The 13,112-nt window shown below is 46.3% G+C and overlaps 1 protein-coding gene across 6 annotated transcripts in view; it reads left to right on the plus strand.

Annotated features, from left to right (window-relative positions):
• Window positions 1–9,655: 9,655 nt before the first annotated feature.
• The window catches only part of KALRN (kalirin RhoGEF kinase), a 534,707-nt gene continuing 531,250 nt past the window's right edge, over window positions 9,656–13,112 (plus strand). For 2 of the 6 annotated variants that reach the window (XR_012777086.1, XR_012777087.1), the window contains exons 1-2: window positions 9,732–9,868; window positions 10,257–10,361. Coding sequence is in view for 4 of the 6 variants with exons in the window: in XM_075511732.1 (XP_075367847.1) it covers window positions 9,694–9,868; window positions 10,257–10,361 (280 nt within the window). In the remaining 2 variants the exon portion in view is untranslated. Of the gene's footprint in view, window positions 9,869–10,256; window positions 10,362–13,112 lie in introns of all 6 variants that reach the window. The other 4 variants (XM_075511732.1, XM_075511728.1, XM_075511729.1 and 1 more) reach the window with 4 other exon arrangements.

Consider the following 13,112-nt stretch of genomic DNA (forward strand, 5'->3'; position numbering starts at 1 on the left):
AACCTGGGATTTTCAGCAATAAAAACACCTTATACTGATCAGACTGGAATGCATTTGGATGAAATCTGGTCTCCTTGATCTTAGAGGGACTTTTGCTTTTAATTTCACTGGCCTGGGATTTTACTCCAGTTCCACAGTTAATAATAGACTTATGACACTTATGTACACTACTGACTAAAACTAAATGCTGCTGGTGTGCCAGCGTTGCAGATACAAGGCATAGAAAACCTATATAGTCTAATATGTTAGACAAGATAATAGCCATTGGTAAATAAAGAAAAATATTTAGTAAAGAACTTTAATCTTCATTGCAAAAATTAGTTTTAATTTGGTTCCCCACACTTTAAAAAAAAAAAAGTGTGTGTGAAACTCCTTTCCATCAACTGCGGGAGAATCAGCCCAATATGCGTGTATACATACATGTATATAAAGGGAACAGGAAGGATGGCCTTGGCAAGAGATTAAAATAAAAGGATTAAAATGCCACTGCATATAAACAAATACGAATTCATGGATTTCAAACGATATTTGACTGCGTGAATTATAATAATGACTGCAGTGTTTACTTCTGTTGCCTAGGAAAGCCGCCTATGTTTACAATATTGACATTTGAATCTTAAATTCATTTGTCATGTTGTGCTGTTCCATTTTATAACTGATGAAGAGATTTATCTTTGAGATAAAAGCTTCTCCTGGCAGGACTTGCAATCGAATATTATTTAGCACTTGCAGAACATCAGGCTTGGAGCAGAGGTGGCTGGTTTTTGGGCATTGCTCCTGTGAGCAAATGGGGGCCAATGTAGCTGTGGCCCAGACTGTGCCTGCAGTGCTAGCTGGGAGGAGTAAACAGAAGCTGGAAGGGGAACATGTATGTTTTGGGCACCAAAATATCCTGCTATAGCTCTATACCACCCACCATAAATATGAATGTGGAATTCAACTCTGTGCAAAGGGTCCGCCAAGGCTTCTCACTGGAGTAAAATTCACCCTGAAGTATTGTGTCATTCAGTTGTAGACCTAAGAATATTTCACTGAACCATAATGAATTCAGCCTTTCCCTGAAGGTAAGAATACACTATAGCCCTGTTTCAGATAGGTTAATTATTATTTAGAGAGGTAATTGTTCTCTGGAAGGTCACAGTTCACAGCATAAAGAAACCTTGGATTAGAATCTAAGAATCCTTACTCCCAATATTTGTTTCTACCTAATATATATTTGTTGTTCTGGTTTTGGCACTGGAGTAGAAGTGTTTTTTCTTTGGCTACATACCAGACTGCATATCACTGAGCATATACTGCATACACGCAGGTTCAGAGTTTTTCCAGTAGCCATAACTGCTAGAGCTGCACAGGCACCCTGTATTTGTTTCACTTTCAGGATACTGGGCTTGTCTTTAACTGCCAACCAATTAAAACAAAAGTCTCCGAAGCAAAAAACCCCATTTTCAGATAGAGAGTCAAAATGTCAAATTTTGAAAGCAAAACATTCTGAATTCTTTGTTGTTATTTCTAGCAGAATTGTTTCAGTCAGTTTTACCAAAGCTATGTGTTACAGCAAATTTATTAGATGTTAAAAACTGGTATTAGCCCAACTCTGCCTTGCACTGAAACAAGAAAGGTTGCCCAGCCTTCTCTTTCTGGGTATTTGTTTGGTACCCTGAGCTCCGTGCTTCTGCCCCAGACAGCTGTACACAGGAAATGAAGTCCTGATGAAATGAGTTATGCTTTCTCTAATCACTGGCAAGATAGTGTATGAAGGCCTTTGTAGACTTCTGACTGCGTTATACACCAGGTCTGCTAGTAAAAAACCCTGTTCTACCAGGACCAAAGAGGCTTGGTCCAAAGACGCTGGATCTTGGTAGCCAGGTGGCCTGTGTTCTTGCAGCTCTGGAGCGTGAGCTGTCTAGTGCTGTCTGTGAAATAAAGTGTGCTAACATAGCATAGCATGGGCTTGGTCTCTTCCAGATGTTCACCAGAGTACAGGGAAGAGCTGACATGACATAGTCAAAGAAAGGAAGATGGTTGGTACTTGTGTACAGTTTCTAGATTCATCATATCAGTCATAATGATACAGAGAGCTTCCTTTTAGCAGATATCAGTGTTTCTAAACAGATCCAGATGACCTCTGAAGGTTTACCCTTTGAAGGAAGGGAGTACTTCAGCTCCAGCAGCTGTGAGGCATTATGTTTTCAAAGATACTCAGAATCATGTGTGGTCCTTAAGAATTTATAGCACAGCTTCCCTGGAGGGCAATTTTGATACCAGCCTCTATCAGACTGACAGACTGGGCTGTAGAAATACCTACCTTTAAGGCAGCTCTTCTACTGCAGAAAGTATGTCAGCCTTACCTGCTGTCATGTAAATGACCTCCCTCTCAGAGCAAGTGTCACAGTGGCTAGGAACAATATTGTTTTGAAAATAGTATCTCCAGATACCGTCTTGTCCCTTCTGCGGAACAGTATCATCTGTGACTTCCCATCTGGTTCCTAATTTTATCTCCTTCTAAGCTCTCAGCACACCAGATCTGCAGTTCTGCCTGAATCTTGGTCCCATCAGCACTGGAACTAAAAATACAAATATCGAAGTGGTAATTTGTACTGAAAACCCAAATTATACAGAGGCTTTTGGGCCTCTCTGTGATACTGAAGTTCTTCCTTGAATGTTCTGCTGCTGAAGCATATCTTGTAGGGTGCAAAACATTAATATCTGCAGTTGTCGGAACTGGCACAAACCTCATCAGGAATCTCCAATATATCATATGCCCATGTCTGTCTGTCTGTCTATCCCTGTCTATCTGTCTAGGTCTCCTTGTGAACCATGGGAATCCACCCCTAACCTTCTAATGCATGGAAAGTGTAAGATACCCCGAGCAAGATGTGGTGGCAGTAGAGACCTACTTTTAAAGTTCAGAGCTAAGTTGGGCTTTGAGCTGTGTGAGATCTGAAGTACCACTGCGAGCAGCTAAGCGCCAGGACTGTAATCATAGCAGAGTGGGGTGGAAGGCTAGCCCTCAGCCCAGGGGGGCCAGGAAGCACAAGGATGTGGCTAGACACATCTTCCTCCTTGCCTAGTTACTACTCTTTGGTTGCAGTCACATATGCTTCTCTTGCACTTCCAGTATCCCAACACCTTCCCTCCTTCACACTTGCCTGTAGCAAGCAATACTGGGAGGAAGCTGGAGCTACTCTCCATCCTTGTGAACCTCTGTTTATAGGCAGCAGAGAAAGGAGACCTGCTATTAGGTGGAAAAGAAAAAGCCAAAAGGACAATAAATGAAGGAGAACATCTGGAAACTCTTCAGCCATAGCTGTAAGCCAGGCTGAAAAGATATCTGGGGGAAGTGGCAGAAGAGGAGATCTGCTTAGCAAGACTCTTAAAGCTCTCTGGAGAGAAGTAGTAACTGGAAAGCAGGGAGACGCTGAATAACCGACCCCTGCTCCTGGTGTCAGGAAGAGTTATGACTGCCCCTGAGATCTAGTGGAAAGAATGGCTGTGTGTGCTTGCAGGAGTGTGGGTGAAAACTCAAAGTCACTGAACGACTCCGGTGCATCAGATTTGGCCTCAGTAATTTACTGATTGCTGCCTTCAGTAACACTAGTTCTGTTTTCAAAAAAATACAAAATCCAAACCACCACAAAAAAAACAACTGAGGGGCATCTTGTGACAGTTCCTCATGTAAGGCTCTGCAGATAAGACTTAACCAAATTTGTTACATGAGCAATACTGTGATGTTCAGTTAAAGACAAAACAAACATTATTTGATTAACCTTATTCATTTGGGTAATTCAGGAAAAGACATTCCAGTTGCTGGGTGGAGTCTGGTGTGAACATTACAATGTACATTTTCAGTGTTATAGATATTGTAAAGCACTGAGCAGGATAAACAGCTGCCAGGTATAGGGTCCGTAAAGATTGCTGGCAGGATTTATGAGGACTGTATAGTATAGTTTGTAGTAGGGAGGTCTAGGGGATTTTGAAAGGTTGTCAAAGATGACACTGCCTGATTCAATAGGAATGCATGAAGCATTTGATGTCCTAAGGATACTTTTAGTGTGTTAGCTGATTAATTTTAGGTTTACTAGGGCTTCTTAAGGAGAATCCAAAGCCTAAATAATGAATTTAGAGATCCAACCATTTAGTTTTCTAACTTTTTATAAAAAAATATAAACTAAGCTCACATTGTTTTAGTTTTTGCATACAACACCGCTACTTTTCTTTTATCCCAGGACGAAACTTCTTTCTCACACTAATTTATACTGGTGAAATGGAAAATGGGTTACTATTTATGTCCAACCATGTGTGAAATTAGTATCCTACAAGTGCACTGAAATGAATGCTTGTGGTAATAAAGTAGTAGACACTGTTTAATTTTAATGCATGCTTCACCTTAAAATTTGTTTTCTGAATAGCTACTATGCACATTTACATTCTTCCCCAAACACTTCAATATTTCATACTTCTTTTTTCTGGTCTAGTTATGTAACTCTTTCTGCACTGAGCAGAACTTGCCTGGGAGGTTGCATGGAGTTTAGGAGCTCCTGGTAAATAAATACTGCTCAATATCGCTAAGAATCTGGCAAAATTGCAGAATCAGGATTAAATGTTTGCTGGAAACTTAGTTAGAATAAAATGTTCCAGCTTAACAGTGCTTAAGACTGGTGTTCTTCATGTACATAAAAGTACAGCATACACTTGGCGAACACAAGCTTCTCTTTTCTACCCTGCTTGTAGCAAACGGAGCCTGGCTGAGGGATACCACCTTTGTGATTAGATTTTTTTTTTTTAATTAGTTAACAGAATCTGTGATCCATTAGCACTAGCAACTTATTTAACAAATGTATCCAAATAGTTACCGGGGAGAAAAGGATTTTCGGTTACTATTGACTCTTTCCAGATTCATATCTGTAAACTTAGAGAAAGACCTGTATCTTCTTGGATGCATCAGCTGTTCTGCTTGCTGCTAATTCAGTTTAAGCTTCTGTGGCCAGAGTGGCAAATGCAGTTCTGTATCTTATGGAAGAGGCACATTTGTCTGTCTGCTGATGATAGGAAACCTCTGCATTGCCACAGTGATAAAACTACTCTGTATTTTTAAAATTGTCTTGATAATTGTTATCACTTTCTTCTGGATGGGGTGGTATTTCTGGAGAGGAGTGATTATTGCTCAGCTTTCTGTCCAAGTTAAGGGAAATTGAAACTAATGTTGACTCTGGAAGCAGGAGACTAGATGGTAACTGAGTAGACATTCCCACTTCAGCTTTGATCCAGACAGGGAGGATAACAATAGCAGGGATGATGCTGGGACAAGGGCTTTGGCATGGGATTAGAGCTTGCTCTATGCCTGCCCATACAGCTGTTCCACATCTGAGCAAAGGGTAGAGCTAACCTACGTGTGTAAATGTATATTTGGGTGCTGCAAAGCCAACCTCGATGTGCATGTGCTGTCTACTGAGCACACAAATAATCTTTGGCGTATATGTGGGCATTTGAGTCTAAGCATATGAAACATGCCTTCTGCCTCCTCCATCCTGCCCTAGAGGCTTCTCTTCACACAGTGTTTCTGGGGACTTGCAGATTTTCCCTCACAGCATTCCTAATAGTCTAAAATACGGATGGAAACTTCCACCCCCTGCACCTGGCCCCATTTAAGAGCATAGTAATTTCAACTCTAATACCTAGACATAGGTCTGAACAGGTCTCTGGGTGTGAGAAATTCTTCTCACATACCCCAGAATGTAGCTGCAAATAACTTATTAACAAGGCAGCCTTAGGTGCTTTTAAGACTTATGTTTTCCTGCTCTGCTGTTCGGGTTTTCTCTTTGATCCTACCTATTAACACTCTGTATTTTGACGTTGCTGTGGCACTGAAAGGGAGGGACTTTCTGCACAAATAACGGTCTCTGCAGCACCTTGCAGACTACAGCTTGTCTGTTGAGCCTGGCAGGATGGTTTTTCTCCCTGTCCCTTTTTGAATGAGAACCCTTGGCACGCATACTGTGTTTTGCAGCACTTGACTCCTGATCCTTTGTGCAGGACACCCACGTTGCATGTGCTTTCTCGGAGTGCTGTACTGTTTCCAGCAGTGCAACTGTCCTAGAGCCTTCAAACACATTTCTCCTGTCTTGGATCTGCTGTCTTGGAAGGATGAATTTTACTGATTTCTTGTTCAAATTCTTCTCCCTCCTCCCATCCTATAGTTTGCAAGCTCATGAGATTTAGCTAAAAAATGTTTCATCTCAGATGCCACCAATTGCCATCCCATTGGAAAACTTGACTGTAGCAGAAGGCTTAAATCAAAAGCCCATGTGACAGTTTCTGATCTTTGAGCAGCTTTAGGGGCTGTCACAAATAAAAACATTCGTACCTAGTTAAACTAAGTTGTTTGGTATGGATTGAGGTATTTGTCAAGTAGAGCCATGCAAAAGATTAAAGCAGTGTCTGTCAGTGAAACTAGTGCATTTTGGCTTACGTAATTCTACAGGGGTTTTTTTTGTGTTTTGTTTTTCAAGGAAATTGTAGGTGCCTTCAGCATTATATCTAAAAAGTGAATTATACATTGCAGAAAGTATTTCATTCTATATTTAACAGCTCTTCTTTGAACAACAAAAACCGTAAACTTGTTGCCAAGACTTGAACTGTAGTCATGGTGGTGCTTCCTAGTTGTTAATGATATTTTACAGTGACAGCCCTGTTCTGCTTGCAATGTTAATAAAAATAGTAGCTCACTTAATGTCTGGGGTTGCACTAAAATTTACTGATATCTGAATGTGGTACTCCCTGTCCTGCATTGCCATGCTGTGTGCATATGAGAGGTGTGTGCAAAATGTGACAGCAGGACTGTTGCTTCAATGATAATGCCATGAAAACAGTGAATATATTGTGCTGGGCTTCCCTGGCCAGTGGAGATGCAAGCACAGAAGAACAAACGTGCTGTGTCTTGCACAGAAGAGATGGGCAACAAAAAATGCATGGCTAAGTCTTGATCTACTTTAATGAAACTGGATAAAAAAACTTCCAAACACCTTTATTCTTTAAAAAGATGAAATTCCCATTTGTTTCAAACTATGAGAGATCTGGGACCATTCTTGTTCTAATGAAGTTGTTCCAAGAAGAAAAAAATTGTTTGTTTTCAGAAGATAACAGTATTTTATATGGTTAAATATAAGTGCCTTAACTTGTTTAATCATTAACCAGGAATCCATGTAGGTATCAGGATGGCAGGTCAGCTAAATGAACTGCTCTCCCTCCCTCAGCATTTTCTAACACATTTGATTGCAGGTTATACAGACAAAGATGTTTTCTGTAGCCTATATGATTTCTACAATGGATGCTGTAGGCCATGCCTGCAGGGTTCATAATGAAAGGGGAATATAAATTTCTCTGTCATTGACAACATTAATTCTCTTTGGATTATGCTAAACCTTCCCTGCTTACAGGTAACTCCTGTCTAGCTTCTAAGGATGCTCCTGAAGGAGGAATGCTTTGACTTTAAAACCACCAGATTGTACCAAATCCTGAGTGGATTCAAAGTGCTTCACGAGGAAGACATATTCTTCCCACCTACCAATGCTCTAGCCCACACTCACAAATCAATCTGTATGTAAGAGTCTGGGGGAGAATAAGGGTTAAGGAGGGAATCTGGGTTGTGGGCAGTGAATATTCAGAGTTGAGATCTTGAGATGGGATTTGAAATGATGCAGCTTGCTTATGCCTGGAAGATGGAAGGCTTTTCTGCATTGTGATGTGATGTGGAAGAAGAGGTGAATGGTCACTGAAGAAAGTCTGGTGCTTGAAAGACTGATAGTAATCAGGTGCTTGTACTGTGGTAATGCCCTGCTGCTGGCGTTCCTGGAATGGAGGTGGTCCTGGCATCCTGGTTGTCCTAAGGAGGTGAGCTCAGAGGCAGCACAGAGGTCTGCAATGAGCTTCGGCAGCCTAGACGTAGCTTTTGTGTTGACATTTTCTGCAGATAGTTGTGAAATGACCCTTTTTATCCATAAGCATAAAAAGGTAAATGGCTTCAGTTAAAAACAGCTGGTGTTAGGCTTGGGAAATGGGCAGCAGATCAGAGATCAGAAGGGAGGGAATAAGGCAACCAGAGGGAAACTAAATGCTAGATAGATCTCTATAGGATGTTTGCTCTTATTTCTGCAGTCCCCAGGCATGACATATGATTTGCTTCTCAATTCCGTTTCAGTTCCAGTAGTAAACAGTAAGGTCGGAGAAGATGTGACTGGGATCTCTGTGCTCAGCCTGCCTGGTCAATGCCATTTTGACAGTTAAGTTTCTGCAGGGAAAGTTTCAGCCCTTTTGTCAAGTGCAATATATCTAGTCAGTGAGCATACATCCAAACCCAGCCTTCCTCTACGCTCTATTGAGAAGAGATCGGATGGAGGAAACCCATGTTCCTCTGTTGTCTAAAATATTCTGGGCTGAAACAGGAAAGGTTCTGCCAGCCTCAGCTGCTAACCTACCTGACAGATTGAGATCTGATCCAAACAGTGTCACTTACAACCAGCTGGCTCTGAGATTTCTGCTGTTCAGAGTATTTTCTTTCTTGAGATGCACTAGACTGATACTTAGCTCTTTCCAAGCACTCCAGTGAGTCCCCCTGCGGTGACCAGGTTCCCAGAGATGTTTTGTCTTCATCTTCTACAGCTGCCTTCCTCCTGTGCCCGTATAGAGTCCCTTAAACATCAGAGTTTTTCAGTGGCAAAAGAGTGGTGATTGGGCATTACCCCTACAGGATAACAACACTGAGGGCACGGGGACATGCTGGCTAAAAGACTCTTGCTCTTGAGAGTGGGAGATGCGATTTTGCAGCAAGGATGGGTTATCCAGGGGTCCTGCAGCCAGAGGGGGGATTACTCCAAGAGTTGCTTTTGCTTTCTAAGGGTAGAGGTAGCAAAGACTAACAACTGTGAGGTGTGAGGGTAACACTCCTGTTTTACAACAGTGTTTTGAATAGGTGGAACAGCAACATTTCCCCTTAAGCAGGATGCTAGTTTTAGAGCTGTTACGCGATTATAGAAGAATGAGGAGCTGGTGAGACTTCAAATAGGTGAACAGGAGAAGAAAGTGCCCAAATGGCAAACATCTGTCTTTCTGTCTATCATCTCTGCCTGTCTGTGCTTGAAATCTTGATAGCTGGGCTCAGGGAATAATATTTAACACAGCTGCTAACAAAGTACAAACAAGTATTCCTCACAGCACTCCTTTTGAGACAACAATTATTGTCCCAAATCACAAATATTGGAGCTACAGCAGAGAAATAAAAATCATTTAGCTAGCTGAATCAATGTCTGAGCTGGGACCAGGGTCTTGGCTTTTCAAACTCCGTTTTGGCTCTCTAGTCGCCTAGGACTGTAAAGAATAAAACATGAAGGCATACCTGCAACAACATGCAGTTTCACTGATCGCTTCCAAAGCGATCGTGCCCCACAGCCCATGAACAAAAAAAAACCCCAACCAAACCCCAACCCACAGAAGCGTTTTTCCCTGTAACCACACCGGCGTTCACTTTCTCCCCCCGAGTACCTGCCCAGCTGACAGCCGAGAGCTGCGCCGTGCCGTGCCCCCGCGCTTATTCACCAGCCGGGAGCCATGGCAGCGGTGCAGCCCGGCGGAGCGCATCAACGCGGCTGCGGAGCGCACAGGGGCGGGAAATAAAAAATCCCCCCCGCCGGGGCGCCCATGCCCGCACCTGTGCCCGGCCCGCCGGCAGCAGCTGGACCCGAGCCCTCGCCCCCGCCCCCGCCCGGGGCGCGCTGCTGCGCGGAGCGGCCGCGCCCCGCGGAGGGGCTGCCCCGGCGGCGGGGGGCGCCGCAGCCTCCGCGGCCGGCGCCCCGGCCTGGCTCAGGAAGTGCCGGTAGGGAGCGGCGGGGGCGGCCGCCGGGGGCCGGGCCGGGCTGGGCTGTCAGCGCGGCGAGGGGCAGCGGCGGCGGGGGGGAGCAGAGCGGAGCGGAGCAGGTCGGAACAATAGCGGGTGGAGGGGAGGGGGCCGGCGGCGGCGGCGGGGCTCGGCACCGGCACCCCGCCCCGGGCCGCGCCGCCCAGCCCAGCGCAGCCCGGGGGCAGCGCAGCCCAGCCCCGGGGCAGCCGCCCCGCAGGCACCGCGGAAGGGATGATCCGGGCGGCGCTCGGCTGGGCTCGCTGCTAAGCGCGCCTCCATCCCTCCCTCCCTCCTCTTCTCCCTCCCTCTTTCTCTCTCTCTCTCTCTCGGCTCTCCTCCTCCCTAACTCACTGGATATTACCAGCCGCCGGGCTCGCCGCCGCCTCTCCCCCAGCCATGAATCCCGCCGAAGGGGCGGCGGAGGAAGGCGCTGTCCCCGACTCCGAGGTGGATGCTTTCTTCCGAACAGGTAGGGGAGCCGCGGGGAAGGGGCCGGGGCAGCGCCGGGCCCTGCCTCCGCCGCGGGATGCGGGGCTGGCGGCGGCGGCGCGGGCACCGCCGGCAGCGGAGCCGCGGGGAGGGGAGAGGAGGGGAAGGGAACGGAATGGAATGGAGGGGGTCCCCGCCTGCCTCCTCGCTTTGTCCGCCGCAGCCCCTCGGCTCGCCCGTGCCCCGGGTCTCCCCTCCCGCCTGCGGGAGGATGCTACCGCGGGGCTGCGCTCCCGCCGCCGACCGCCTCGGGAGGGGACCGGCCGGGCCCCCGCCCCGGGCAGACACAAAAGCCCCGCGGGGATGCTTGGGGAGAGCCGCCGCCTTGTCGCCCCCGCGGCAGGCTGCGCCGGCTGGGCCCCGCCGAGCCCGCGGCGGCGGCCTCCCGGGTACCGGCCGGTATTTGGGAGCGGAGCCGGCTGCCTGCCCTGCCCGCCCCGGTGCGCCCGGGCGAAGCGCCGGGCGCTGCCCCTGCCGCCCTCGGGTGGGCAGCGAGGGCAGCGGCGTCCCGGGCAGCCCCGCTGCCGGCCGGGGATGCTGACCTCGCGGGGACGGGCTCGCAAAGTGTCTCGGGGCTGGGTGGGAGCCGTGTGTTTCGGCTCTCCCGTTTCAGAGGATGCTGAAGTGGAGCAGAAGTGTAGCTGGGCTACAGCAGAGCGTGGCGTGGAGCCTTTGCTAATGATGCAGTGGTTAATTAAATTCTCTGGGCAACGGGTATGTGCTGGGGTCCCCACTGCTCCACCCGTTTGTGAGGTGCTGTTTGTGTGGGAGCCCTCAGCTCTGAAACGTGGCTTTGTACGGGATCGACATTGCAACTGAAACAACTTGTGGTCTGTGCCCCCTTCCCCCCGACAAAATCTTAAGAAAGTATTATAGGCAGCTTGGTAGATTTTTAATTAAAAATTGTAAAGGATTAAATGCTTGTTTCATAAGGGGATTGACCCTTTTAGGCTAGGACTGACACTTATTGCTACAGCTGTTTGTCAAGACTTTGCTTTTCAGCTGTTTTCCTCCTTCTACCTGCTCATTAGCTACACACAAGAGCTTTGAGCTCCAGTTACAAAAACCCAATTATGTAATCACCAAAACTTTAAGGAAGTAAAATCCTGAAGGCCTGCAGCAGCTCCCTGCTATGGTAGACTGCACCCCACTTATGTGAAAACCCTTTGATCTAGAGGATAACTATAATAAGGTCTGGCTGTGTGTATCTTGTGATCCCCAAGCCATTAAGCCATAGGATATTTGCCTGTTGATAGCCTACCTGGTTACAAGCTAATTTCCTAAGTCTCAGCAATGACAGATTTGTTTAAAAACAGAAAAATGACCCACCAATTTTCCTTTTAAAAGGAACCTGTTAATTAAGGTTCCCCCCCACCTTTTCTTCTCTCTCCCCTCCTTCACCCAAAGCCAAATCATTTCTCTGTGACACTGCCTTCTCAACATAAGCACGTTAGCAGCATTGAATTTGGAGAGAGTCTGTCTAGCTTATATGAAAAAAGTATTCCTGAATGAGGAAAAAGCACAGGGAGCCATGTGACTAGACATTTCTCTCAATCTGCCTCCTTCACCTGAAATTTCACCTGTAGATCCATGGATACACTTGTCATCTGCCTTACACATTTAACCTGGAGATTTCAGAAAGTCTCCTAACTCTTCTGCTTCTTGAGGAAACAAAATCACAGGAACCTGGGCCTAGAAGAGATGCCTAGGCCACATCCTTGCACTGAAGCATGTATGCATAGGCCATCCCCAATGGTTGTCTTGTCTACCTTAAACTTCATCGAAGGAAATTCTTGTTTCTGCGCCGTTATGTAGCATCTTGTGTCCAAAAAGATGACATAAAAACCCCCACCTATTAGTAATTCATTTTGATCGTCGGCTGTTACAACGGCCAGGCAACATCACTGAGAAATGGGGAAAAAGCACAAGAGCAGGCAGGGCTCGTGTGAAATTCACTGTTGGTTTCCCGCGTTGTTTGTGCACCGTTCACTTCTGGGGTTTGTGCGCTGCTGTTGTGCCTGTCTGAAGTTGGTTTTAATGGATGGCAGAGAGAACGGCTGATGTGGGGCTTAGGAGAACAACTGTAGACAGGACACAACTGACTCTCCCGCTCCTCTCTTCAGCTGTCAATGGCAATCTTGCCTGAGTAAGGACTGTGAGATAGGGTCTGATTTGTAATAGCTGCAGAGACCTGCATTGACTTAGCGCCCACTTTCCCTTGATACTACCTTTTTTCTTTTATTCCTTCTATCCTGACTTGTATTCTGGATTTGTAAAGCATAACCATTGTGGCTTACATGCCCTTGTACATTCACATCAAATAAAACATGAATCTATGTGGTTTAAAGATTAGCTGCTCCAATAGCACAAGCGTACACTAAACTGCCTAAACTCTTCCCAAATTCATAGCTACTGCACAGAAAAGCATGAACTCATTATTCTCAGTGAAAAAAATGGAGTCCAAACAACTAATATCTCTCAGTCAGAGGCTTTTAGCAGCCAGCTGGGCTTTGCACTGAGCAGGAGGATCGATAGGCTGCTCCCTGGTACCGGCAGAGGAGGCTGATGCTGGGAATGGCGCCGTGCATGGAGCGGCTCCCCCAGCAGCACCCAAACACTCGGAGGTGGCAGTCCCTTATCAGCGATGACAACCGAGACAGCAGCTCTCTGAGCTGTACCTGAAAAGCAAAACTGAAGGAATTAACATGAGGTAATAAAGGAGGGTCTGTTC

This window comes from Mycteria americana, chromosome 9, assembly GCF_035582795.1.
Source record: "Mycteria americana isolate JAX WOST 10 ecotype Jacksonville Zoo and Gardens chromosome 9, USCA_MyAme_1.0, whole genome shotgun sequence".
Lineage (NCBI taxonomy): Eukaryota > Metazoa > Chordata > Aves > Ciconiiformes > Ciconiidae > Mycteria > Mycteria americana.